The sequence below is a fragment of the Chenopodium album genome, chromosome 8 (assembly GCF_948465745.1).
Source record: "Chenopodium album chromosome 8, dcCheAlbu1.1, whole genome shotgun sequence".
NCBI lineage: Eukaryota > Viridiplantae > Streptophyta > Magnoliopsida > Caryophyllales > Amaranthaceae > Chenopodium > Chenopodium album.
In genome coordinates, this window is record NC_137841.1 from 22,383,122 (window position 1) to 22,408,557 (window position 25,436).

Below are 25,436 nucleotides of genomic sequence, written 5' to 3' on the forward strand. Positions count from 1 at the left end.
TCATGGAAGAAAAAGAAGAATGATATGGATGAAAAAAATGATATAGATGGAGATGTATGAAAGAATTTAGGAATAGAATGGACCCCCAACTCAAATGACGGAAAGAACGACTCATGCATGAACCTAAGACATGGTCATGGTGTACAAAGTGTGTGAATACTTGTGAGTGTAGGTGACATGCTTTGACTCGTATCATGACCATGTGGCTATGTGCTTAGACTCGATTAAGGACTACACATGAATGCTTTCATTAATAAACTGGTTAAACCGATTAAGCAAACCGATTAATTAGACTCGTCATAAAGACTCGAGCAAAAACATGGACTGTCGCCTGAGCAACAGGACTGTCGTCACACGCTAAGGACAAGTGCCAGACGACAACATTGTCGCATGGCGCTAAACACTAGTGTGTGGCGCTACAGTCCAAACCTTTGAACCATTGCTGGAACATTGGTCTGGGACTGTTTCCAATATTTTACTCTAAAGGGACAAGGCTAAAGTCGTACTAAGTAAAGTTCGATCAATTTATTTAGACTTTAATCATTTATATTAATTAATTGATTAATTAAGCAAAGTCTTTTAGTCATTGATTAGTTTATTTAGACTTATTCATTAGTCAAACAAACAGTTGGTGGAAACACATATAGGTTATGCACAGGCAAGGAATGCAAAAGTAGTCAAGTAAGCACAATATGATGCAATGAGTTTGCAACCTAACCATGGCTCTAGTTCTCTAAAGTTCAAGATATGGGTTAGTCAAAAAGGGTCCACGGTTATGAGTCCAGATGCATCGCGCGGAAGCCTTACCTTTGGAAGGGTTGGCACGAGTGGATGGGACGCCGTGAGTTAAACTAGCTTCCACGGTTTGGTGAATTCAACAAACTTGAATGTACCCTTCGTTGTCGACAGCATTCGATTAGGTAGATGGAGCGTGAATCCCCAAAGGGTTATGGCCGTATGTAGAACACATATGGGTTCGGAAAAAAGGGAAAAACTTAATAAGAAAGTAAAACCGAGCAAACAGTACTAGAACTGGTCAAAATAATAAGCTAGATTTCTGGCTCAGTATTAGAAGAACTCGGCGCGAGACTACAGTGCCCATCGCAAGACTTTGGCACTGTCGCCAGACGAAAATTACTGTCTCCAGGCGATAGAGCCATCGCTTGGCGATGGCGCCGTTTTCTCAGCGCTAGATCCTACATGCCTTAGCAGCTTTCTGTTCTTGACTTTTCCGGTTTTTTGCACCGTTATTTCGATTTTAGTTGTGAAAGATATTTCCTGAATTTCCTACGTGTAGAAATCCTATGTTTTTTACGCATTACGGATGGTCTTTCCAATGTGGACCTTTTTTATGCTTATGCCAATAATGTTAATCAAAATTACGCACATGAAAAACTTAGAACTTTTCGAGTCTCATATACTCATTCTAAATTATTGCCAAAATAAATTTAAGTAATTAGAATAGAAATCCCACACTTGAGCCCCTGATGTGATCATACACTTAAGCATGGCGGCGTCCAAAGGAAAGGAAGCTAGAGTAAAAGAGTCGCCAACAAGTTTTAGGAACTTGTAAACCGTTCACAGGGTGAAGGTTACACCCCTTCGCAATCCATGAGATCACTAACTCCATAGTGGTCTGGAACCATGACTGGATATTCGGGGATGAAGGTACAAATCCAACCTAAAAGAGATTGAACCTACCCTAAAAATAGGCCTCTACTTTATTCTTCTCGTATTCATGTGCGCTTTCTGACTAACACACAAACAAAACTATTATTGGCGATGACTTGAATAATAATCATATTAGCCTAAACAAGATTACTAATTATCTTATTAAGTGTGATTACAAGTACAAATTTCCTTTAAACATGCATAAAAGGCGTGATCAAGCAATAAAAATAATAATATAATATCAAGCAACATAAAATAACAATCATCATAATAACAATATTCAATAAAGCATAATAATGATAGCAAGATCTTAGGCATAATACTAACGAGATTAATAACAAATCCTAGCATGTCACTAAACAATAAAGATCAAAGATTTAGCACTAACATGATACTAACATGATATTAGGAAAGAATAGGAAGCATCATATAAACATACATAATATTAGAAATTTTAGTTATTACCCTAAACATGATACAAGGAATAATAAAACATCCTTACATGATACTAGGAATTAAAATAATTAAAGCACGATTTCTATATCAAAATAATAATAATAAAATTACTTACTTGGATGCCTCGTATCTCTTTCTAATCACAAAATACAGCGTTAGTAACTTCAATTAAAATATTAAATCAAACAATTACATTCAATAATTGAAATAGAGATTTGTGACCAAACCCGGCCCTCAGTAATAATCAACCTTTCACGTCTAGAGCGAAGGCAACTTCGAACTTGGCTAGGTGTGTCTAGAACTAATGTATGTGGAATTTTGTATGAGGGAAGGTTTAGAAAAAGAATAGAGAGAGAAAGCTTCTAGAATTAGAGAGAGAAAAGAGATGGTTGTGAATTGATTAAAAACGGGGAGATACGACCCCTATTTATAGAAAAATAGTCCGAAAACGATAGAAAATACTTCAAGTTCTATACGAAATAAAACAAGCATCTGTCGCCAGGCGACAGACTTCATCGTCTGGCGACAAACTCTGTCGTTTGGCGCTAATTAAAAGATAAAACGCGCTTTGTACGCGGAATCCTCTTCTTAATATGATTAAGCAATCAATTCCATTTTTATCAAATTAAAATTGGATTTATCATAAAACACTTATTTTATTCCAAATAAAACTCTTTAAAATATAATTATCAGTCCTAATACTATTAGAATTAAAAGAACCTTCTAGATTATTCTAGAAGATTAAAATCAATCCTAATAACTTTAGTAATAATAATTAATAGGCCCTCCTCTAGATCATTGGGCCCAATTTAGTATTGTGGTCATAACTTCGTCATTATTCATCGGAATTGGACTTATAATATATCGTTGGAAATCTCTTTTCGAGCCCAATCCAACTACACTATTATTGGACCCTTATCATGGACCAAACTAAATTGGAATGGCTATTTTCATAAATAGAGTATAAAAAGAAATATTTTCAAAAACGGAAACAGGGATATTTTAATAAAAACAACCATATCACTAGACTTTTCATACTTTCGCTTTGTTCGATAATCAAATGACGTGAAAGGTATTCTTCACTGGGTTTGATTTTGGGGAGACATATTTGGGTGTCTACAATTATAATTTAGTTTTAAATGAGTAAAGCAATAAGAAAAGTTATTGCAAATTTAGTTTTAAATGGGTAAAGCAATAAGAAAAGTTATTGCATATACTAGTATAAATTACCATGTATAAAATAGCTTTTAAACTTGTGAATAATGGATACAAAATGCACAGAAAGGTAATTTATTGAACATATAGACTATTTTTTATTTTATCATTGTATTTTATTGATAACTAAAATATAATATTTGCAAAATGAAAATTTAAATATCAAATAAATGTTTAAAATTTAAAGGCTGATTAACGATAATATTCCATACGTGTTTTTCTATCTTATTATTCAATGGCTCAATGCTACCCCTAGTTAAAAATCCTTGATCCGCCACTGTCAACATCTAGAGGGATTTTGAATCGAGACATCGCAAGTCTACCTCCAAATAGACCAGATTCTACAATGCCAGAAATTGCAACTGCCAAAGCCATCATTGTCTTCGATCTTACATTAGGAATATATCTTCTTCTTTTTTTTTTTTTTACAATAGCAAATGTATTTATAAAACCAGAGTTTACAAAATATAGAACAAGAACTAAAACTTAAAGCATGACTTTTACCATTTAAGCCTTTACAACAATTCTTGACATTAAAAACAAATTTAAACTTGAATTGGCCGAATAAGTCGCAAATTAGGGACTCCTTACAAACTAAGGAGCAAAAACATACTACACACCATAAAGAGAGCAACAGAGAGAATCGAAACTGTTTGACCATGTCTAGCTTATCCTTACCTGGCAGGATAAATACATCACCAATTAAGGTCATCAACCGGATCACTTGAACTAGTGACCTCCCAATCAATAGCTTTCCTTGTTTGCAAGAAAGCTTTGATAATGTTGAGACTCGAGAAACCCCAAAACAAAGTTTGGGCGCCTGCTTCAGATAATAAATTTCAAGAGTATGATCCCAAGAATCAGGGAAAAGTAACCAAACCACTACCACTCCAACAAAATACACACTTCACCTTAGCCAAGGACAACTTCTTGTTCAAACCCCTAACAACCACACTCTAACACAATCCTTAAGAAAGGATCCTAACTCCCTCGGCATACAACCATCCAAAATACTATAGCCAAAACAACTCAATAGCCCGGAAAACAACCAAAGAGGGCTATAAAATACCATAAAACAAACTAAGACAAGTAAACTCTGATAATTACCAACAAAAAACATAATTAGGAAAGAGAACAAACAAGAGGAGAGCACAGTCCAAACCGAAAACCCGAAACCACGAACACAAGAACACGAACTCACTAACACAAGGAACCTCAAAACCCTAGCCCTAACTTCACCGTTTTCGTCACGAACTTCTCTTGACGGCGGCGTTAGGCCTAGCCTACCAGCGCTAGGACCCACGAAACCCTAACCCTAACTTTACCGTTTCCGTCACGGTAAAACTTACATATGACCTATGACGGCGGCGTAAGGCCTTGTTTCGCCGGCGGAAAGACCCTTTAAACTATATCCTTCCACGCACGCTAAGGTGGGGAAGGTGGCGGAGTCCAGTGTCAGAGTTACTCACCTCGAAACTTCTTTAACGGGAATAGCTCACACAAACCCCTTCAAACTAGAAGAATAAAACTTGAGAAGGAGGCTTGTCGAAGTCCCGGAGCCACGGCCAAACTCCGGCGACAACAACAGGCCGAGATGGATGCCGAGAGCAAAAAGGTGCTTAACTAATGAAAACGCTCGATGGAGAAGGGGAGAGGGATAAGAAAGGACAAGAAGAAGAGAAAAAGGAGGAGGAGACTCACCGGAGTTCGGCCGAGACGTCGGAACTCCGGCGAGTTCCTAGGGTAAGCAGGGGTAGGGTTTTAAGAGGATGAGGAGAGATAACAGAGGTTGGTTTGGAGAGAGAACGGAGGTATGAATATATCTTCGTGTACAACTAGGGCCGTCAACAAAGAAAGCAAATGACTATTATGTAAGACCTTATCATACATGTATCATATGCATAATAATGCTCATTATTAAGCAGTTAAGCAACATTTATCTCTTCTAGACGTATGTGAATATAAAGCTCTTTTTCAATTTCTTTCATTTCTTTTCAAGAGTAGTCTTCTTCAAGCTCTAACAATCCAAATTTGTAATTGTTGAAAGGTTTTTTACTGTTATTGTAGGAGAATTCTATTACAGATAGATTAACTTTCCAATTTCCTTGGATATCTAATGCATAAGCCTGCAACAAGCATAACAATATATAGTATTTTGACGTATTTACAGTTATCAGAAATAAGAAAACAATAAGCAGAATTATAATGCTTGTCAAATGCTCAAAGGCAGTTTCAGAGCAATAACATAACAAAAAAAAAATGTCCAACCATCTCTTCTTTTGGTTGATGCAATGAGCGATTCGAAAAGGTACTACGTTTAAAAAACAGAAAATGAATTTAACAGGATCTAGGACTGGAATTACTTTTTTTTTTTTTTTTTTTTGACAAGACGGGCTAAGAAAGAAATAAACAACAATCAACAGAAAAAAATAAACAAAAATAAAAAATAAGAAACTAAAAGGACCAAAAAAGCAGACGACGACGACGAGCTTGAACCGCCAAACCCACTGACGTGGAATCTTCCGAACTTCACAAGCTGAAAACCTATTAATAACATCCCTAATGTCTTGAAGCAACCATAAACATGAGATGTCTTGACCACCTTGACCCCGAAGAAAGGTAAACAAAGCTGAACAGTCAGTGTAAAGTAATAACTGCCTAAATCCCCGACGATCAGCAGCCTTAAGAGCCCATAAACAAGCCTGTAATTCCGAGTGAAAAGACGAGGATGAGAGGAAAGATCGAGAACCACCCCTTTTAACACCAAATCCGAGTTAGAGGAACGAAAAATCCAACCAGCACCTGCAGTATTATCCCAGACATTGAAGGCTCCATCAAAAACTAGGCATATATCAAAAGTTGACTCGGAAGAACCACAAATATAATAGGACGAGATAGAAGATCTCGAGCCAGAACGAGGGCTAATACTAGAAGACTGGAATTACTTGTAAGTGGTGAAGCAGGACAACAGAGAATATTGGACCAATAAAACAATCAATTATGAAAACCTCTTACCATTTTCATTTTTTTTTTTTTTTTTTTTTTGAACGGGAATTAATAGTATCATTAAAGAATAGTCATACGATATCTACAATAATAAAGATCTGTAAACCACAGATTTGGAGAAAATATCATCACTTTTACAAGCAAAATCATAACTTGCATATTTGTCATAGCTCATACTCCACCGCTTAAAGTTTGACGCGAGCAATGATTTTAGATATCTTTGCATCTTTCCAGATTGAGACCTCCGCAATCTGCGCTAATATTTTAAACGACCAGACAAATCCCAAACCCATAGGAACCCAAATCACCTTCCCAATTATTATAAAAACCCTAAAAATAAAATTCTCATCCATGAATGAGAATCAAAATCCCAAAAAATTGAAAAAAAAAAAAAACCAGAAAATTGGGACAGAATCTCACATAGGGAGAGAACAAAACAAACCAAAACGTAAACAAAACAAAAAACTAAATTGAATCAAAGAAAAATGGAAGAAGAGAGAGGAGAGAAAATGAAAAAAAAAAAGGGGGGGGGGGGGGGGGGGGGGGGGGGGCTATTGCAATTACCATTGAACAACCGATGAAATTAATCACACTATTGTACAACTAAAACAACTTGATATTGTCTTCTAAAAGACCAGAAGTAAAACATTAATGAAAGAAAAACCTACAACTCTCACTATTGTACAACTTAAACTTGCTAATGTCTTCAACTCTCACTATTGTACAACTTAAACTTGCTAATGTCTTCTCACAGGTCACCGGAATACCAGGGAAAAGGTAGCTCTCCCAAAGGCTCTATCACCATCAGTAAAGGCTTCGACCACCACGTGAAAGAGTTTCCGGTTGAATAGGTTCGCCTGTGTAGGGGTCGAATTTATAAGGTTCACCTGTGTAAGGATCAAATCTAACTTGAGGTCGTGTAGGTTGGTGAGATGTAGTGCTTAAAGTGGGTGACTTTATTCCCAAACTTCTATAGCTTGATGAGGGACCTGGGAAGTACACTGGAGAAGTATTCCTTTCCTCAAATGTTCTTGTAATGCCAGCTCCAGGTGATGGTGAGTAATCAAAATAGGGCAAATTAGGAGAATATTTCTCATACCTGTGACAAGACGCGAACGATTAAAGCATAAATATATAAAAAAAATAATAATAAAAAAAAAAAAAACTGCTTATCGATGCATGGACAGCAGATCAATGACAAGAAATAAATATAATTCAATAACAAAATACTGTACAACACAAAATTCATTCACAATGGAGAAGAAATTTATTAGTTCTGGACAGCGATAACGATACAGGAAAATATTACCCAATAAATTTCATCCAAAATTTTCTAGTCGTGTTTCATAGATCCAGTCATCCTAAGCTCCAATTGCTGAAGGGTGTGTCACATTTGGATGTTTGGATACACATACCCGGCCGTCCCAACATTCATACTCATTGATGTTGAGTAACACCGCCCCCCCCCCCCCCCCCCCCCCCAACCCACCAACACACACAGCCTAAACTTGGCTAGTTCAGCAGGAAATCAATTTGGATATGCTTTTATGAACTTCATTGAATTTGAAGGGTGCAACAGGGATTTCCAGACCTAGGGGCAGGAACAAACAGGAGATGAATCTTATAAGATATAGTCTACAGGTAGATCCTCACAACAGGACTCTCTTAGCACTGAAGCTTGATTTGCTACTCTTCTGTATTACGTCATCAATACAATCAAAATGCTGACATTGGCTTAAGTTTTCCATAACCACTACAGTGTAAATTGTAAGTACCAGCCAACTTTTCCATCCATATGTAACAAATGGTGAAGGTTTGCCAACAAAATTAATCAGATAAATCATCAAATAGTTTATTCTCTTGCATGATATAAGCTAATTGTGCCCTTTTCCTCAGTAAATAAAGGTATCTAGTTACTCAATTAGTATGTGCATGCAAAAATGAGTTTCGCATGAGAAGAACCAGATACAACTGACCGTGAGGTAGCCACATGAGAAGAAAAGGAGTCCACAACTGGCACCTGGCTTCGACTTGGTAACCTGGCCAATTCTGATCTTGCACTTACATATTCATCTTCCCTTGACGTATATTCAGGTAATTGACTTGTCCTTATGCTTCTAACCTGGTACTGAACAAAATAACGTCACAGGTGAGAGAGATTCTCAACGAAAAAATGTATTAAAAAATCTCCTACAAACTACAGGTTTTCGATTTGCATCTACGCAAGTATACCTTGGTAATTAATCCCGCAAGAAATGCTCCTTTGTCAATTTCTTCTCCTCCTGATAACAGGAACTACATACAGGAGAGTACAGTTAGTATAACATATAAAATGAGAAATGAAGACAAAGACAACTAAAAATCAACCTGATCAAGGACAGATATTGCAGCTGATTCTGGGATCTCCTTAAGACTTCTCAGGCATCGTATGTCAATCTACCAGCAAAAATTTGGAAGAAAATATAATTGATTAAATGGTGCCAATGTCCAAAGAACTAAACTGAAAAAAGTGAAGAATTACTGCATAAAACGATGCCATCGGAATAAGGCTTATTGTTAAATCGATCGGGATAAAGGCATAAAAAGTGGAGACCTCATTATGAGAAAAAGAAAAGTTGACTGGTATGAGACTACTCCCATGATGTATCTTGCCACTGCTCATGGAAAGCATGTATGGTAAGAAGTGCATATTCAATTAGGACATTATGTAGCAGTGTCCTGTGCTGCTTGATGTAGAAGAAGGTTGTAGATCTCAGATTTATAATCAAACAGATCAGATAATCCCTATTCTAAACCAATGCATTATAAAAGCTTAAAACAAATAGGTACTATAAGGTTTGGAAGCCCAATTACATAGTGTTATGAGAATTTACATAATTTGCTAGCACAAAGCTAAATAAATTCCTCCATTGTTTATTTTAATATACTTGGTTTGGTGGAAAATAGGAATTCGGGTCTACACAAAATCGATTTCACCCATCCTCTGTATCGTGACTATTGTCACTCAATTTACTCTTTTAATGTTCTTCATTAGCAATGTAAGCTTTAATCCTTCAAGCTTGTCGCAGAACTTGATCGCCCAACTCAAGGTTGCATATCAGACTTTCAGGCAATTTACAATGTATTAGCCTATTTCTCAAACGACAAGAAAGCAGATGGTCCACGACCACAAATAGCTGTATGTAAGAAAGCAAACACACCACATGCTAAGAGGCTATATTGTGAATGCTTACATCATAACGGGTAGCAATATCCAGTCGTAGGATCCGAAGCAAACGATCTTGGACAGCAGCAGGTAGTGAGACTACTGCTGCTTCATATGGATCACTAACATGTTCCTGATAGTAAATGATCCATGTCAAAAAGATTAAACAGCAAAATATAATGTGTTTACATTCCGTAAGTTTTGGAAGTACAGAATGAAAATTCTATAATCAAATTAACTATTCAAATGCATTAACCACAAAAAAGAAGTCAATTACCAAGATGCCAACCTCACAAAACTATAGCATGAGCATAGCAAGACCTTGTCAAAATGTAGCAATTGGAAATCTTCCACAGAGAAATACATTGTAAGAATAAGGACCTATTGACGTCACTAAAAAACAAATTATTAAGTATTTCAAGATTCAGTGGTTCAAGTGTGATGGCAACTTTATAGAAATAGGTTTATTAAAGGAACATTCACATCTTTATTTAGGTTGATGGTTTGACTTTTGACAAGATTCAAGGGTGTAAGATTTTAACTGTCATGATTTTGTGGAATTTGTCTAGATAAATGAAGACTAGAATTAAGAAAGTTCAATTGATTCAGGGCTTATAAATTTCAGCATTTCATCAACTAAATTTAAAAATGGCAAGTAGCAGTTTACGCTTCCACATTTCTCTAAATAAAACAGGTACGAAGTATTAAATTTTAAACACTAAAAGCTTTGAAATTAAGGAGTATTACACGGGAAAACAATATAAAAACTAGAAAAAAAGATTTGGAAAATTCAATTTCTAAATTCAATTTCTAAATTTCTAAATTCAATTTCTAAATTTCTAAACTAGGAGTATTACATGGCTAATTTCAATTTCTAAATTCTTAAAAAGAATAATATACAGTACGTAGTATTTAAATTGAGAACGTCATTTTATAAAATCTTACTTTCTCCGTCTCTCAATTGATGCATCATATTCCATTTTGAAAATTTCACAATAGATACATCACTTCTCTTTTTAGTAAGATTTTAAGTGTGAGATTACTATCTTGTCCTCAACTTGTATTCCAAATAAACTTGTACTCCAAATAAGTGGGGACCAACTCTGCACTTTTATTTTACGTACCATAATAAAAGCTTATCACATGGGCAAATATGTAAATCACTTCACTCAAAAATTCTTTATAATATACCTGAATCCAATCATAGGACAGTCACAGATTTGGCATGGATTCATAACTATATCCAATACCAATAGCAATACCACCAAGTAAAGATAACATAGTCCACAAACTACATTCCAAAGAAAACTTGTCTCATGTACGATATAATAAATACATAAATATGTTCATTACAGCGTGATCAAATTAACAAACCTTATGGACTTTCAACACATGGTCACTTGAAGTAGAACCAGAGTCAGCTTTCAAGACTTTGGGTTGAGTCACATCAGTCACGGCCCTACTTGATCCTTCACGGGTTCTTTTCTTGTTTTTCTCAAAGGGTCTTGCAACTTCAACCTGTCAATACACAATGCATTTTCATATGCAATAGCAAACAACTTCATTGGACTTATAGATGACAATAATGAGTCATAAAATCTCTATAATTGCACAAACAAATACCTGGAGCTTAAACAAACCAGAATTTGGCCCTTGGACTGTCCTATCATGCAATCCCTTGATTGCACTGTCAAGATCCTAGAAAAAAGAGTGCATTCTTATTTAAAAAGCTATGATTAAGAAGCACCAGTATGCAAAATGGCAACTGCAAAAATTAAAACAGAATCCTCTACCCATCACTACACATAAAAAACTTGTCATTACTCCATTTCAGCCCTTGAATAAACCAATTTCATGATGAAATGACCCATCTATATTGTCAGCAGACACGAGCATAACTGAACAACCATGAAAGGAGATGAACATGACTGAACAACCATTAATGCTAATGAACATGACCGAACAACCATTAATGCTAATGAACATGACTGAGCACACTAAAATTGGGACTGCAGGAGAATTTATATTTCATCCTCATATTTCTTTTGCTTCTGTTTATCATCCTCCCTCCCTCTCTCTCCCTATACCTCCCTCTCTCCCTCTCTCTCTCTCTCTCCCTCTCTCTCTCTCTCTCCCTCTCCCCTTCTCTCTCATTCATTAGACTATAAATTTTCCTTTGTACTGATCTTTTTAACACTGAATATGGTTTTTTCTTTTGTTTGTTCTTCCAATTTCCTTGCTTATGCTTGCCTTGTCATCAACACAATAGCAAGATAAGCTTCATTGCTGCATTTCACAAATTAATGGCAATCTAACATGCATGTAGCCAATGTAGGCACTAGGAATCCATCCAATTTAGTTACCAGCTTGCCACTAATGCCATTTTTTGGATGCCCCAACATAATTGCAACATAGCTTTTAAACATTTTTTCTCTGCATGTTTTGTTTAATGCTAGGCCACATGGCCCACATCCCCTCCCCATTCAACTTTCTTTATTCTTTTTCTACTTCCACTAGACCATGTGCCAAAAGTGCATGTGGCAACTGTAAATCAGAATAGAAGGAATAATTTGATACAGCTGATTATAGTTAGAAGGGATAACTTTTGAGGACTTAACAAACAAGTGTACCTCACCAACAGAAGGTGTGTACCATTGCTTATATCCTAGAGAAAGTTATTTTCACAAAATGTTTAGATATGATCAAGCAAGTTATCCTCTTTCTCAATACCATTTAGTTGGGTTCAATGGGTAACATAATCTTGTACATTCTATAGATTTTATACGACGAGTAAGCTAATGAAATTTGTGACATAGTAGGAACATATGATGAGTAATTTAAGGATCAGTCCCAATATTGCAATTTTTATATTTTTTTGTGTACATTAAATTGATCTTTAATTCATACGCCTCAAATGCATGTTATGAATGTGCAAGTTAAATTCATGCATTCGACATAAAAAATTAAGAGTTCATTTTACAACATTTATGACACACTATAGCTCCAAGATAACATGATTTCATCTTAGTCAGTGATTAAGCATATAATTTACCATACTCAGCAACATACAAAAACACATTAGTGCATGATTCCAACTTAACATAGATACAATGAGATTAGGGTTGCATGCATCCATAAACAGTACATCTTCTCATATTGTAGAAAAAGATATAATACCTGTCTTTTAGCATAATGGACAAACCCAACTTGGGACTGACCCTTCTTAGACAGAACTACTTTCTCTATCTGAAAGTCCAAAAAGTTCCTTCAATATTGTCATACATAATCATATTAAATTAATTAATTTTTTTAAAAGTTAGCCCATACCTCCCCAAAAGGTCCAAACAGCTTCCTCAAAAACCCTTCAGTTACGTCTGTAGGAAGGTTTCTGATAAATGCAATCTTCACCTGATGTTGAGAAATCAACATGTAAATTGAGCCATATCTTTAAAGAAAAGAAAACAAGCAAGAAAGTGACCTTGGCAAATTCATCTGGATCAATTTCAGGTTCCTCCTCAGCCCACTGCACAGTTGGATGGCATTTTCCACCAAGAACAAATTCTGATTTTGAGCTCAATCTATATGCACGTCCAGCAGCCTGTAATTATGAATTTTAAGGAGCTTTGATCAAATTTATAGAACTTAGGATAGGTGATTGTGGAACTGATAAGCCCCCATAAGGCAATATCAGCAATTGTAATTACAGTTTTGAAAGAAGTTTTAAGGTGTTAAGCCGCTTCTGCAGCAACTTATTATCAGCTAGAGAGTATTTGTGTCAGCAAGTGATTTTTTTGATTGGAAACAATAAATGCTTTACATTATCTTTTTATAGCATAATATATCTTGCTACAAATTTACATAGCTTAGATACCATTAAAGACAGAAATTAAGGAGGAAGATGATGGTTTTGATTAATATACTAGGATTTTGCAATACCAAAGGGTAATCAAGCTTTCAAGAGCCTTGACTCTCTCTCAATTATCAACCTAAATGCTAAACAAAAAGCCCAGCAATAATCTCCTCATAGATATGGAAACCTTATATACATGACCTCAAAAGCTCCACCAATTGCAAAAGCAAAGGTATTATACTGACAGCTCAACAACATCTCCAATATAACAAGACAAAAAGTCTAAGGGAATATCTTTGCACTGTAGCTATGAAACAAGGATTCCACCCTGAATATTCAACTAAAACTGAACATTCAGACAGCAAAATAGCTCAGCTAACTGAAGCAGACTGGGAAATGATATCAGTAACACAAGGAAGCTAACTAGGAAGGTAGAATGACCCTTCAAGATAGTAATCAGAAACAATCTTGCTAATAATACATAGGCAAAATTACCAAATTGGTAGATACTAAAATAAGGAGGTTTTTCACATCAGTATAAAAACTCTAGAGGAATACTACTACTTATATATTAGAATGTACTGAAATCTGTATGTCTTCTACATATGACCCAGCATGAGTATTTGCTTCGGCATTATTTAGAGACTGTTCCATTTATTTTGGGGGTAGTATATTGAATCTCTAAATTATTACCTAGCTTAATTATGCAATCTGTTACTCCTCAAGATCAATAAACTTCGTTTTTGTGTGTCTACGGATGTAGCATGAACTTTAATATTAGCGAATCACATAAATATGTGTAAATTATTGTTCTTCACTAACCTTTTTCACATCCATCATAACAAATTAAGTGAAGAAAACAATTGCACCTTAAAGTTGGGAAAAGTAGGCACATATATTATAATTTTTCTCTTTTTAATCAAACATTGTCAGTCGAATTATAATATTGTACTTTTCAAAAGAACTGTTACAAATTCCATTTCTAGTTTAATTTATATCAATTAAAGGAAATTTAATGCAGGGGCAGGACAGCAGGAGCGTAATCCAACTACACTTACATGTCATCATAACCACCAATATTAGTACAAACTAATGTGGACCCTCCAAATTTTTATATACAAATCTTGTGAGTCAGTATTGGTAAAACAAACTCATCTAGAATGAAGCATCCACTACCAGAACTCCAAGGAATACTTTACATTGTGATTAAGCTTTATACTAGGAAGATGACAAATTTGAGCTACTTAAAGATCGATGACAAAAGGATTGGTCTTTCTAAGATTTGCTGATTTGATAATTTTTATATCAAGAGCGATGTAATTAAGAACGAAAAATAAGAAAATTGAGGAGGGAGAGAGAGAGACAGTGGAGTGGATATAAACTCTATAGAACAAAAACCTCGGAAAACAATCATCAACTTTCAACAGAATAAGGGGCCGTTTGGTTCGCGAGGGGTAATCGGAATGGAATGAACAAAGGGAAAGACAGGGAATGGAATGAAACTACCTAAAATTTTCTATGTTGTTTGGTCTTAAAAACAAAGGGAATGAGGGCCACCAGTCCCACCACCACACCACCACCACACATCCACCTCAAACCTTCATTCTCCACCGTTTCCAGCCACCAAACCACTCGCCGCACCTCCCTCCCCCTTCGCCTCCCTTCGCCGGTCATCCCCGCCCCTCGCACAGCTCTCCCCGCCCCTCGCAAACCCTCCCTCAACCCCGAAAAACCACCATCAGCCTCGAATAAACCCTAGAAAATATTCTCCCTCGCCGTTTGAGGTGCGACAACCTCCGACGAGGGTTGGGGAAGGTGCGAAAAGGGTTGGGGGAGGTGCGAAAAGGGTTGAGGGAGGTGCGAAAAGGGGCAGCGAAGTGCGATTCCGGTGCGAAACGGGGCAGCGAACGATTCGATTCCGGTGCAGGGGAGAGTCGGTGAGGGTCGGCGAGGGGCGGCGAGGGTCGGGGGAGGGGCGGCGAGGGTCAGGTAGGACGGTGGTTGGGTTTTCCGGTGGTTGGGTAGGTATGAAGGTGGTGATGTGGTGGTGTGGTGGTGGTAGGGAATGGGAATGGAAATACCTAGGGGGGGGTGGGGAATGGGCTTAGAAGAATTTGGGGGAATGGATGGGGGAAAGGGAATGAAAAAAAAGGGCTAACAAACAGCAACAAAGGGAATCAGGGTGGTTGATTCCCTTTCCCTTTGATGAATACCCCCAACCAAACGGCCCCTAAGTCTCTCTCACAAGCTAAATAAAACACAAAATTTTTGGACACCTAGCCCTTCCTCATGCAGTGTATAGAAAGGCAACATTAGGCATTTAGGGTAGGCAATTTAAAGAGATGCAACAGAAGTGGCAATTTAAAGAGATACACCAGAATTGCATGAGGAACACTTCAGACAAAAATATTTTAGTGTTTATATAGTGCACCTCTCACTTCAAAGAGGCGAGCCGAAGTGTGCGCGGCGCGCCTAGAAACAGAAGGACCTATAATGCTTAGGAAGTTTGGAGCACCTTGAGCATTTTTATACATTGCCCTCGAGTCTAGCATAGGTGAAGTATACTGTGGATACAGGTGGAACTTTTCAGGATTAGCTAATTAGAATATAATGAGTGACAATAGTATGTTTACAATAGTTGTAATCAATTGACAGCCCCTTTTTGCTTGATTGACCTATTTACTCGGATTGAAAAACAGGTGTAATCTACTTGTATATTGGTGTTGTAACATGTGTTCCTTATCTTATTCGTCAAATCTATCACTTTATCTAGAAAAGGAAATGAAATTAACTTTCGAAACAAAATGATATCTTCTATTAGGTTAGACTTCCATTGGACAATGAGCAACACCTGGGTATTAGCTACTTTCCAGTTGATGACAAATGGATGGTAAATTTTGGTGTTATTTCTGAATCTCAAATGCCTAATTGGACAGATTTTTGAATTCATAATGTGTTGTTCTTGGTTCCAAATAAGTTATTAATTGGTGTCAATTATTAGCAAATAATATTCTTTATAGTCCTTATTTTAAAATCTCCCTATTCACTGATAAACAACCCAATACATGCTGAAGCAAGTGTCAATCTCACGAACCTGAGCCTCTAGCCTGTATGAATTCAGATGCAATAATAAGTCACCTGTCATCTCCACAGGACAAACTTGCAAAAATAATCATTAACATAAAAAGGCAGATGACTCACGGCATGGGATGAGAACTGCACAAAACCAAATCCGCGGTTTTGCTGCTTACGAGTAGATGGGGTGACTCCATCACTAGACATCATAACAAGGTTAACAGAATCCACGTCCTGAAATACCTGTAGGAAAAGAAACTCATCTAACAGCTGAAGAAAACACTATACAAAGTTACAATTCTTACAAACAGTAAACAATTCTAAGGCATACCTGCCTAACCACTCTATCAAATTCATCTGGACTCCACTCTGAAAGAAACAAAGGTCAAACATAAATTCTAAAAACAAGAAAGATCTTGAAGCAAAAGCCATTTCATAAAAATTAGCATTGACAATAAACAAGGAAAGACAGAAAGCTTTTGGTTATTGGTCAATGACTGAAAGATAAAAGGTTGAAACTGAAACTGAAACTGACCTTTGGAAAGATTCCCCAGAAACAGAGAATACTGCTGTGTTGATGGAAGAACGCCAATTTTTCTGCCGTCTAGCTGTCATAGAAGAAGAAGGTGGACACCATCACAAAAAATAAAAAAAAAGCCAAGTAGCTTGAGTAAAATACAATAAATATAAAAATCTTCCTACCACAAAATTCTCATATATAGTATGATACAAAAAACAAATCACCTTATTGAATCTCTACTTTAGAAAATTTACCAAAAAACTTCTTTACATTGAGGCATTCCAGAATAATCCCAGTTTAGACTTTTTTTTTTATATACAGTAAGGTTAACTGGCCAGCTGAAGGCTCCTATCACAGGAACTGACTGGCAATGCCTGAAAGGTAAGGGGAGGGGATTTGTTCATGGCATACTACATGGTGAGGCTCAAACCTCGCACTCCGAGGATGCGAGGGGACCCCTGGGCCACTACACAAGGAGGTCTTCCTCTATAATTCCAATATAGATGGTATAACTATAAATGGTCATAGGCAAGATAACTACACTAACCATGGTCCGAAAATGTGGTTTCGGGTATGGTTTTGGCCGCGATCGCGATAACAGTGATGTGTGACGGTAACGGAATTGATGCGGTGATCGTGGATGTGGCAACCGAATTTAAGTTTTACAAGTTTATATGTTTATTAATATTATTACTCAAAAATGTTGAAAATAAAATTTTTTAACATTTTCTTATATTTTTAAATTTATTTATTCCAGTATTTTTTTAATTATTTTTAATTTTTTGGTTCGGCGCAAAAGCATTTCCCTCTAAAATAAATTGTTTACTAATTAAATTGGGTAACACATAAAGAGTAAAGACAACCGGTTAAGTTAATAGGCAAAAGGTCAAAAGCAAAAACTAATGGTATATAAAATTACACCTGTCCTATACCTACTTCCCCTTACCCCCCCCCCCACCTTCTTGACTGGTCACACCCAACTCAAATGTCAGATATCACCAGCACCCCCATCTCTTTCCTCCTCTGTCTCCTTCTCTTTCCTTTTCCCTCTATGTTTTTCAATGGAGCCAAAGAAAACTTCAAGAATTCATGCAATTTCTCGGGTGATTCACAAATATATTGTCTAACAAGTCGATTCAGTCCGAAAATACAGTGTATTTTAATAACCCACATCAAACCACTACATCACGATTTGGTTAAATTGAAATCAGCTACAATTCGCCCGCTAAGTGATGATGCGGCAGCTATTTTGAACCCTGGCACTAACTTTGTTAAATATATAAAACAAAAAATTGTTATAGTATATGATATTTCATCGAGAATAACATATATAATAATTTTAACCAGTAATCCCATTTAGACAGGCTGGAAGGCCAATGCATGGAAGCAGAAACTTTGAGGTTAGTAAAGAGGTATTTTTCAAACTTTATTATTTTAATGGAAAATCAATGTTGTCTGGGACCATTTATGGATAACATCTTAGTAGAAAAAAAAATCTAAGGCAGTTTTTCCTCCTCAAAAAAATGCAATATGGATAACACTTCCCAGTTAGGACACCGTACAAACCAAAAAGTCTATGTGTTCAACACAAAACAGTTATGTTAGTTGTATGCAAAAGTTATATGTATAATTATTTTTCTAACAAATCTAGAAAGCAAGTCCATACTCCACCGCTGAAGTTAATTAAAAAAAAATAATAATAAAATTAAAAACACCAATAAAGCACTACCATTTCCCAAGTCCTTGCTCTCAAAACAAAAAACAACCAAATTCGAAATCATGTCAGAGGACAAAGCCACTGTCTGAGACAAAGCATTTATAATAAATTGTCATCACTCCTCTACTTTAAGCTACTGGGAAAATTTTGGTCAACTCTTCGGCATTCTTAATGTCCTGTAAAACCATACTACCATTGGAAATCCCAAATCTAAATATCATTACAAAGAAAAATCCAAGCTACTCTGAACATCACTGGATATCATATTTGCATGCCAAATAGACGTCAATTTCAAACCAAAAGTGTACAACACAATTTTTCACATAATTATTGCCATAGTTGAACCTATCCACAGAATCAATCAAGTAGTAACATTTTAAGAAAACAATCTCCTTTTGACATAGCATATTCTGCAATCGTAACATTTAGACTTAACAGACAACCTGACCTCTGCTTCCTTACTTCCCCACCTAGGAATAATCTGCAAACAAGTAACCCCCAGGAAGAAAATAATATTCATTCATAAAGATCAGTTACCTTTACTAACCTTTCATTCATAAAGATCAGTTACCTTTACTAACCTCCCATACAGAGAATGAATTATAAACCATTCCAATCTTGTCTTAGCTACTGCATTTTGGAGCATACCATTAGTCACACAAACTTTTAAAGAAGAAGAACTAAGAACGGTCCAGTCAATTACTGTACACCCAATGCCAAGAGAGATTTTTGCAGTAGTAACAATCCTACTCCAGCCAAGATCCAATCACGCACCCAAGGATGAATCTTAGCTTTTCATATATAATTTGGCTACAAAAAGGAGGTGTATTGAGGAAAAAGTAAAAATATAAAATAGAATAAAATGAAAAACTGACAAATAAAAAACCCTATTGACTGATAAATCCATCATTCTATCTCCTTAAATATTGTACCTCATATACCACAATAGGCTTCTCAATCTCTCATTATATAATTGGCTAAATCCACAATAACATGAGAATCTTACACTATGTTAGGATTGAAGCAAATAGAGGGAAAGGAAGGGAAGGGAGATAGAGGTACAGAGTATCTTGCACTTGGATAACAAATGAGGAAAGAAGAGAATAGGAGAGGGGGGGAGGAATGGAGGTTAAATTGTAAGAAATTGATCTCTCCAACAATGGAGAGATTCCCTCTGCTCCCCTACCCTTCCACCCCTTCCTCTCCCTCCCCTTCTTTTCCTTCCCCTTTCCCTATCCAAACACACTGTTAAGAAAGGGGAGAAATAGAAAGGGACACCATATAAGCAGATTGCTGTAGCGAAATTTTACCATCAAGGAAAAAACTGGACATCCTACCACCAATATAGCTTCCTCAAATCCTAGCAATCATGTGTAGAATCTGCAGACAGCACTAGATAAGGTGAGGATAAAAGCTGGCAATGTTGTTTCACTAGCCACAAATGGACGAGATTGTATCAGGTATATGGAAGTCTTAGAGATCAATTCTCGCCTATCCCTTTTCTGTATTCTGGTTACTGTAGGCAGCTGTATACAAGTAATACAACTACAAACTGCGGTACCCAATGAGTATTCCATACCAGGACTTCACTCCCTATTCACCTCTCTCCCCGTCTAAAGCCCTTTAATACCTTTCTATTCTCCAAAATATTACCATGTTACCAAGAATATCAACCACGAGTAGAAAGAAAATGTGACATCATCTCCACTATCTACTAACTTGTTAAACACATGATATATCTTCCTCGGCTTTGTAAGTAAACATTAGTCAGATTTAATAATCAAGTAGCATGTTCCTGGCACTAATGTTGCAAACAAGACAAGACTGTCATAGCATCATCGGCATTCAATCAAAGTATCTGACTGTAGCAAATTAGCAACATAGCCTTCAGGGTATAATCCTAAAGAGGGAGAAATTGCAACAATAAGAGGATAACTTCTTCCTAATTTATTGGGAATGTTAAGAATAAGCATTTCAAAAGCTTATGACTATTTTCCTAAACATTGCCTTCATACAACTCATAATATATAATAAATAGTATAAACTTTACTCGGGAAATGCAAAAGGGAGTTTAAACTCTTTGAAGTCAAAAGTACCAAGTGACTTTACACACTCATAATTATATGGTAGTGAGAGTAAATCAAAGAGAGAGGGGGTAAAAAAACAGCCCTGAGGACCACTTAGCCCATAATATATTATTTAAAGTGAATAAAAAGAAATGTGACTGGCAACCAAATATATACAGTCATCAGAGAAGGTTGTTGGTGCTGCTGCTTCGTCCTAACATAAAGAATTAAAGTCCCAATGTTTAAGATCTTAATTCAGTAGATTACACCTTCGAATTTCAGATCTAAGTTCATGTCAGAGTTGCCAGCGTGTCCAATTTAATACTGTCAAACCCTACCCATACTCACATTTATATCATGTTCAGATCATGTTTGTGGACACGGGTAGGGAAGGGTAAAATGATAAGTTCAAGCATCACAGTCTCACAGACACCAACCAATCCTCCCCACCCCCCACCCCACACACACACACACAAAAAAAAAAAAACACTCAACGCAGTTCCTTGACCTTGTTGCAACCAGGTTTCTCTGGTGCAACAAACCCCAAGCATCTCTAGGCCACCAAGGCACGCATCAGGAGTGCATCTTGCATCTAAGCACCAAAGAGAGGGATAAAAATGTGATACACACTATATGTGGTGAATCGTAAAATATTGCAGTACAAGATATTAAAAGCACGGCTGCTGTAGGAACAAGATCTAACAATGCAGTCACCTGAACAAAAGTTAGAAAGAGAGCAGTAACAAAATGTTGCCACTATGAGACTATCTTCAGTTTTTATTCTGCCATGTTGCAGCAAATCAACAAGAAAACAGAATAATCACGTCAACAAGACTACCATACTTTCATGTTTCCCTCTACAAACGTAATGAGAATGAGCATACCGTAGCCATAAAGTAAGGATGCAATTTTGGAGAGGCACAATCACTAACATCAAACACCAGCAAAGATCATAGCAAGAAGTTACGTAATGCAACTAACCCTTACCATAATTCCAGATTTATCACTCACAGCTCTGACAGCAGCTTCTTTAGTTGAGAAGCGAACAAAGCAATACCCCTGTGATAGGAGTGAGATCTCAAAGGTCAAAAAGATAATATGCTTAATAAAATTGCAATAGAATTAAAAAAAAAAGTAAAACAGAAATAAAAAATAATAATTGAGAGGGACAAAAACAGGAACCTTAGCATTGCCTTTCTGGTCCTTTATCATCCGTACCTCCATAACGCTCCCACATGTGGAGAATAGCTAAAAGGCATTTAATTAAATAAAGATTAGAAAATAAGATCAACATAGTGGTGAATTTACGAGCACCATATGTGACATAAGAAAATTATATCTCAATCATCAACAAACAGCAACCACTTGTGAAATTTTCAATCTTTAACACCACACATAAGACCAACAGCCATCCACATTACCCATGCAAGTCATTCCATAGTTATCACAATTGCAGCCATATCCAACTTTCAGATCCCTCCTAAAACACGCCTCTAAGTTGAGCTATAAAATAACAGATGAAACAACTCTCGTTAATCTACTAAGAACTCGACGTGGAAAATTCAGAATTCTAACCACTATGGCAGGCTTCCTACAGTTAAAACTTAAAAAATGCCAGATGAAAATAGACCACCCTACATCAGGAATATTCTGAAACGCCAAACCACAAAACCTTCAAAACTGATATACATAACCCAGAGATAGATCCATCAGTATCAAGGTCGGTGTTCACTTGACTACTTGAGTGAGTACAGAGCTAAATTACTCAATCTATATAATGTTAATTGCTAATAACCTAGTGGTTAATGCTTGTAATCGAAAGTTTGAGGTTACAAGATCTCTGAACAATCAAACAACCCATATTCACTTTTATTTTATCCTAATGATGGAAAGTGCACCCACTTCGAAAATTTCTAGATCCGCAACTAATTATCATAACCGCAAGGAATGCCTACCAAGGGCAGAAAACATACTCAATATCATAAACTCGACAAGCTGCCTCGAAAATTTACAAAAACCAATTCCACAAAAAGGGCATAATGCATCAACAAGATAAAAATATTAATCAATATCATATGCTAATCAAACTTTTTCAAAGAATATATCAATAGCATGCACACAAATTTGACCCATATAAACATAAACTTGTAAAATAAAATCAGTAATTCGCAAACTAATTAAAATAGTTACAAGAATTAACCTCACGAATTAAGGGTTCAGTAACTGATTGAGCAAGTCCACCAACAAACACTTCCGTTCCTTTGACACCATGTTCTTCGAAAATACAAACAAAAACCGAAACACATTAGTAAAAATAAAAAATTCAGAAGATTAAATTGAACAAAAAATTCTGAATTCCAATAATAATTAAGCAAAATTATTGAAAACATACGGTGATCTGCTGAACTATTATCAAAATAATAACTCATTGTTGAAATAATACTGGCAAGAATAACAATTTAATTTAGCGGAATTAGGGTTGCTTGAAACTTTAATTTGTAAAAGTAGAAGGTGAGAACAGAATAATTTGAGGAACTTTTTTTTTTTTTTTTTTTTTTTTTTTTTTTAAGAAAATTAGAAGGAGAATCTTGAACTTGTCGAACTTCGTTCCTATGTGAGGGTATTTGTGGGGCAGAGATGGACGGATTAGGGGCAGATATTCACCGGCAAAAACACAACATCAAAAACTGGTTATAACCAATATTATTATTTTTTTTTTTTAAGGAAAACGATTTAGGCCCTATTCACTTTAGCTTAATTTTATTTCTATTCAGCCCTAATCGGTTTATTTCACTTTATTAAAATGTGAAGAGGCTCTTAGTAGGCTCATTATTGCAAATGAAGTTCCACCAAAGTTAAAAGACTTTGGGGGGAAAGCGTTCATTTATACAAGTTCTAAACTTCCCTTAGTATCCCATCTCGTTGTGGTACCTGGTTTTACTGGACAAATTACTCTTAAGAGGTTACACTTAAGTGTATGATAAAATTTTTAATTAAAATCATAGAGTCGCCACCTTATTTTTACCCGAATAAGGACGGATTATAAAACAGTCAATTTTTTAAGGAATAATAATAAAAACTAACTGCTAACTCTATAAAAATAAGGCATAGTCTTGGGTTCGGGATTTAAGTTAAGAGAATTGAACGTCTAGAACTCGTCTTCTCTTCCGTTTTGAAGAACGGACTCTTTCTAATGCGGTGTTTAAGGTAAGTTTTAAGACATGTTAGTTATATGAAATGATATAATAATTAATATAAGGTAGATTTGAGCACCAAAGTTGCCCTACGTACCGATCATAGTAGGATTATGAATTCACTCACGGATCAAAACATTCGTAGTTCGGACAAATGTCGTATTTTAAATAACCAATTCCATTTGGGTTTTAAATTTGGGTTGTTGACATAAATGTCATTTTTGTAAGTGGGATTTTAGTGATTTTTTACGGATTCGCTCATAAAAGTAAAATGAACCACCTTGGTTGAGGAAAAATCACCCCGATTAGTGATTACCAAAAATGTCTTTTGAACAAGACAATTCAACAAATGTGTCCCAATTGACGAGTTTTAGTGGGTCAAGGTATTTTTTGGAGTGAAACTGTAAGGGTTTATTATGCAATCTCACTTTGGGTTTAAAATCACTAAAGGGTAGTTTTTGTAAGGTTTTACGGGTTATGTGTTTGTTTAGGCTTAATGGGATTGGCCAAATAAAACACGACATCTGTCAAGGCCTTACTTCCAAATAAAAGGGAATAATAAACTATTTACTCATATCCAATTGTCAATTAATCCATCAGGTAATTATAATGGGATTCGGGCTTATTTTTATAGAGATGGATAATTGTTACTACCTTATACAACTAAATAATTAATCTTAGCCTCACATTTGGAAATGAGGCCATAACCTTATATTAACTATCATTAATTATTAAAACACAAGCATGCAAAGTTATGATTCATTCTTGTATTATGAAAAGAGTTTGAGATTTAAAAAAAAAAAAAAAAAAAAAAAAAAAAAAAAAAAAGTTCATAAAATTATAAAAAAAAATTATTTCTAAAATCGTTTAAAAATAAATTTAAAGTTTCTTAAAATGTCATTTATCTCCAATGTCATCTTAATATAAGATTAAGTTTCCTAAAAAATAATCATTTAAGAACAAAAATTAAAGTTTATTAAAACTCTTATTTCTAAAGTCATCTCTAGATTAAAGTTCCGTAATACTCTTTTATTTCGAAAGTCATATTTAGATAAAATTAAAAGACATCTTGATAATAAAAGTTTCATAAGTTAAAATTACAGACCATAGTGTAATATAAGTTTCATACCATTAGTTTCTTAAAGTACAAATTGATTCAAATTTTTTTACGAGAAAGTAATTAAGAAAAAATGTGCATTTTCCTCATTTTATCTAGATATCTTGAACGAAAAAAAAAATCATAGAAAAATCGAAAAAATTATTGTTAGATATGATTGGAAAGCTCTTGAAATTTTTTATCACTTGAGATAAAGAAATGGAACTGTTTCTAGGCATAAGGGCTGTTGCATAGACCATTTTTAGGACGTGATAAGTTACACTTTATCCTTGAATATCCTTTACATAAACTCTTACTTTCTTAGGTCTTGAAACTCACTTAAAAAGAAAATAATTCTTAGTATA

At 35.7% G+C, this 25,436-nt stretch overlaps 1 protein-coding gene across 2 annotated transcripts; it reads right to left on the reverse strand.

Moving 5' to 3' along the window:
- Positions 1–7,052: 7,052 nt before the first annotated feature.
- LOC145641759 (uncharacterized) lies at positions 7,053–23,444 on the reverse strand. Of its 2 annotated transcripts, none has more exons than XM_081692700.1 (17): positions 23,174–23,444; positions 22,982–23,055; positions 21,964–22,029; positions 21,769–21,840; positions 17,014–17,086; positions 16,810–16,847; positions 16,605–16,721; positions 13,032–13,151; positions 12,881–12,961; positions 12,731–12,799; positions 11,177–11,251; positions 10,928–11,071; positions 9,582–9,686; positions 8,716–8,784; positions 8,581–8,643; positions 8,325–8,470; positions 7,053–7,447 (listed from the first exon to the last, which is right to left on the reverse strand). In XM_081692700.1, the coding sequence occupies exons 1-17, from the start codon at positions 23,208–23,210 to the stop codon at positions 7,153–7,155; spliced, it is 1,644 nt and encodes a 547-aa protein (XP_081548826.1). In that variant the 5' UTR covers positions 23,211–23,444; the 3' UTR covers positions 7,053–7,152. The 2 variants fall into 2 exon arrangements, with proteins under 2 accessions (XP_081548826.1, XP_081548825.1); XM_081692699.1 differs by having other exon boundaries at positions 8,325–8,476; positions 23,174–23,442.
- Positions 23,445–25,436: the final 1,992 nt, after the last annotated feature.

Coding starts and splice junctions, on each gene's coding strand:
- LOC145641759 (XM_081692699.1), bottom strand. CDS start 23,210: ATGAGTTATTATTTTGATAATAGTTCAGCAGATCACC. Junction 8,785..9,581: donor ATATTGCTACCCGTTATGAT/GTAAGCATTCAC, acceptor TTTTGCTGGTAG/ATTGACATACGATGCCTGAG. Junction 7,448..8,324: donor TCTCATGTGGCTACCTCACG/GTCAGTTGTATC, acceptor GTCTTGTCACAG/GTATGAGAAATATTCTCCTA.